The 4,016-nt window shown below is 40.3% G+C and overlaps 1 protein-coding gene across 1 annotated transcript; it reads left to right on the top strand.

Annotated features, from left to right (window-relative positions):
- Window positions 1-484: 484 nt before the first annotated feature.
- LOC105178569 (clathrin coat assembly protein AP180) lies at window positions 485-2,756 on the top strand. Its single transcript, XM_011102063.3, has one exon. It carries the CDS (start codon window positions 485-487, stop codon window positions 2,741-2,743), a length of 2,259 nt encoding a protein of 752 aa, XP_011100365.2. The 3' UTR covers window positions 2,744-2,756.
- Window positions 2,757-4,016: the final 1,260 nt, after the last annotated feature.

Raw genomic sequence — 4,016 nt, 5'->3', positions numbered from 1 at the left:
GACAACTATAACTTATAACTTTGAATTTTACTGCATTTTTTTTCATTCATTAACCTGAAAAATAAAATTAATTATAAAATGTAATTACATAATTAATTACAAGATTAGGAATCCTAACTCCATAATCACTTTTTCTTTTTCAAAATGAATTATTATGTAAAATTGGGCCTTAATGTGAGAGGAGAAATCTGATTCGGCCATAAACCGAAACACACGACGTGAGTCCCGAATTCATCGTCACATCTGTGAGGACAGGAGAGGCTGAAGGAAAGCCTCATTTTCTGTCAAACTCTCAAAGAAACCTATTCACAAAGAAAGCAGTCCTTGTGCATCTCTTACCCTCTCCTCTCGACATTCCGAGAACAGACAAAGAAGAACCTCAGCAACCTGGAAAGAGATCTAAAATGGGATGATTATTGAGGAACTGATCAAAATGACATTTTTGCAAGAGATGAGCTTTTGAGTTTTCATTCATATGTCCACAATGCCAAGCAAGCTTAAGAAGGCAATTGCTGCGGTTAAAGATCAAACCAGCATTAGCCTTGCCAAGGTCTCCAGCAACGCTTCTTCGAATCTTGAGGTTGCGGTCCTGAAAGCCACAACCCATGAGGCTGTCCCCATTGATGATAAATATGTATGCGAAATCCTGCAGCTCGTCTCCTCTAACAAAATCCACGCTGCGACCTGTGCTCGTGTCATAGGCAAACGAATAGGCCGGACGCGCAATTGGGTTGTCGCCTTAAAGTCATTGATGCTTGTTCTCCGTATCTTTCAAGATGGCGATCCTTATTTCCCCCGAGAAGTCCTCCATGCGATGAAACGGGGTGCCAAGATTCTGAATTTGTCAAGCTTTCGTGATCACTCAAACTCGAGTCCTTGGGATTTCACATCTTTTGTCCGCACCTTTGCTCTTTATCTTGATGAACGCTTAGAGTGCTTCCTAACGGGGAAGCTGCAGCGTAGATACACATATGAAGGTTCGACCTCGACCTACACCAGAAGCAAGAGCCGTGGTGCTCGCAATCCTAATGAGCCTGTTCGGGACATGAAACCAGCAATGTTGCTTGACAAGATGTCGTATTGGCAACGATTACTTGAACGAGCCATTGCCACAAGGCCAACGGGTGCAGCCAAGACAAACAACTTGGTACTCATATCTCTGTATGCCATAGTACAGGAAAGTTTCGATCTCTACAAAGACATTTCTGATGGTCTTGCCCTTGTTCTAGATAGTTTCTTTCATTTACAATATCAGAATTGTGTCACCGCCTTTCAAACCTGTGTTAAGGCTGTAAAGCAGTTCGAAGAGCTAAGTGCTTTCTATTCTTTGTGTAAAAGCATAGGGGTTGGCAGGAGCTCTGAGTATCCAAGCGTGCAGGTAATATCAGAAGAGTTGATTGAGACATTGCAAGAATTCTTGAAAGATCAATCTTCATTTCCGTGCATTACCAAGCCGACAAATCGTCTGGCAATTCTCTCTATTCCATCCCCGAATGATGGGACGAATTCTAGCCAGCATAGCTATGGCGGACAATCGGACTTCTCACCTACAACTGATGGATTTTCGGACATGACTTCCGAGTTTGGGTCACAAAGCACCTCATTGGAAGACCTCATAACTGCCACAGAGACATGGACAGGCCCTGCTATTTCAATTGATCTTGAGACTTACTCAGCATCTGAACGAGATGACGGGTTTGAGCTACAAGACACGGGCTCAAGCCGCTCGTTGCCCGTGTCGGCATCCATCGCTGATCTCATTTCATTAGATGATTGGGCTGGGGACGAGAAAGAAGAGCAAGATCATCAACAAGATCAACAAGAACAGAAGCAAAAGGCATCCTTGGATCAATCGGAATCCAAGAATTGGGAGCTTATGCTGGCCGAAACCATATCATCACCATCATTATCCTTACGACAACCTTTCTCAGACAATAACACAAACACCTTCAATGCATTTCAAGAGCAGTCACCGGCAATTGACGGAAATCCCACCACCCCAACTACCCCAACAAATGGCTGGGACCTCGTGTTGTTCGAGACTGCTGCGCCGGCCGAGACAAACACCTTCAATGCATTTCAAAAGAAGCCACCATCCACGGACAAAAGTCCTACCACCCCAACTACCCCAACAAATGGCTGGGACCTCGTGTTATTCGACGCTGCGCCGGCGGAGACAAACACCTTTAATGCATTTCAAAAGCAGCCACTAGCCGTGGACGAAACTCCTTCCACCACCCCAACTACCCCAACAAATGGCTGGGACCTCGTGTTATTCGAAGCTGCGGCGGCGGAGACAAACACCTTCAGTACATTTCAAGAGCAGCCACCAGCCACGCACGAAAATCCTTCCACCACCCCAACTACCCAGACAAATGGCTGGGACCTCGTATTATTCGAGGTTGCGGCGTCTCCGCCGCCGCAGCCAATACCAACTCTACAACTACCACCACCAGAAAATCATTACAACCCGTTTCTACTAGAGCCAATGGCATTACCTGAAGCACCATACGAGCAATCCGCTATGTTTTCACCTACATTTCACGCCACTCCTACATTCATCGCACAGACCCCGAACCAGACACCATTCGCGCTGCAAATTGAGAACGACCCTTTTGGTCCTGCCGCTGAAATTTCAGGAGAACAGATGTTGAGTAGTGGAACGGATCAGCAGAACTTGCTGAACGAACAACAGCTGTGGTTGCAAAACCAAAACAAGATTATAGCTAAACATTTGGCTTAGGTTATGGTACTACAGATGCATGTAAATCCTTGTAAATTTTGAATATACTCTATAATAATTTGTTGGTGTAGTGACTGCTACTTCCCATGTTCAGTGTGAAACTTGTTCTTGAGGAATTAATTCACGCTTTCCAATTGGTTTGAAAACAGAGTTTTCCTTTCATTTTCCTTTTCTTGAGGGTTTTTGTACTGCTTGGTTTAAATACAATTCTCTCTCTTTCTCTCTCCATCCCTCTTCCCAAAATTCTAACACCAATCAAATTTGGATAAATTTGAATCCATCATACAGCAAACAAAAATTTTAACTCCAACATGATTCGGTTAAATTTAGATATATGCAAGTGTAACACATTTATCGTGTGATTCGTGTACAGTTTAAAAAAACTGATCGATACACTAGTTCTGTAATAGGTTTGGTTCGACTAAACCTACTTCGGGCTAGAATTTTTCATATAATAAGTGTAAAATACTTATTTTTTTATGGGATAATAACATAAAAGACTTATTGTGTTTTAAAAATTCAGTTAAAAATATCTTATGTTAAGAAAAATAAGCAAAAAATTCTTGTATATTTTTTAAATAATGTATACGCTCTCCTTCCGTTAATTATCCTTAACGGTACTATATTTTTTTTTAAATAATACAGTATCCCAATTATCCTTTTATTTTTTTAGGTATTAGGGATGATATCCCAATTTATCATGCTCAATATCTTGTTTACGTAGCCTGTAATAAAAATCTACGGCCCATAATTATTGATGATTGGGTTGTGAAATCAAACCCTCACAGTTTTTGCTGATATTAAAATTAGCATGGGCCCACATGTGGTGCTTGAAAATCTTGAAGGTCCAAATTGTCCTCATCAATATATTGATTCACCTGAAAATACTTTTATACTTCATGATATTTTTCAAACCATTTTGTCAGGTGCGTTATGTGAAAAAAGTTACTTTATTGACTTTTTGCTCTTCGTCTTCACAAGATTGATACTACTCATCTTCCATGGTCAAAATTTCTTTCTATTCTTAACTTTAAATGATTTTAAAATGATTCTTCCTTAAACTGAACCTAGACACATAGGATATTATATTTTGAAAATATGGTAATTTTTATAAAAATATATGATTTTTTAGATAATTTTAAAGTAGTAGGTTCGAATTAGTTGCAGTCTAAATCAGGTTGTGGTAAAATTTAAATAACTCATTACATAGAGATTCAATCTGTATGGTTCTTGTTTGAAATAAAACTAGGCACAAATTAGAATATTTGGAGTA

Source organism: Sesamum indicum, linkage group LG12 (genome assembly GCF_026168435.1).
Source record: "Sesamum indicum cultivar Baizhima isolate 11 linkage group LG12, ASM2616843v1, whole genome shotgun sequence".
Classification (NCBI taxonomy): domain Eukaryota; kingdom Viridiplantae; phylum Streptophyta; class Magnoliopsida; order Lamiales; family Pedaliaceae; genus Sesamum; species Sesamum indicum.
The sequence above is the reverse complement of the archived record's forward strand: the minus strand, read 5'-3'. Positions and strand labels throughout refer to the sequence as shown.

What these genes read in the sequence shown, in the direction of transcription:
- LOC105178569 (XM_011102063.3), top strand. Translation starts at nt 485, where the DNA reads ATGCCAAGCAAGCTTAAGAAGGCAATTGCTGCGGTTAAAGATCAAACC.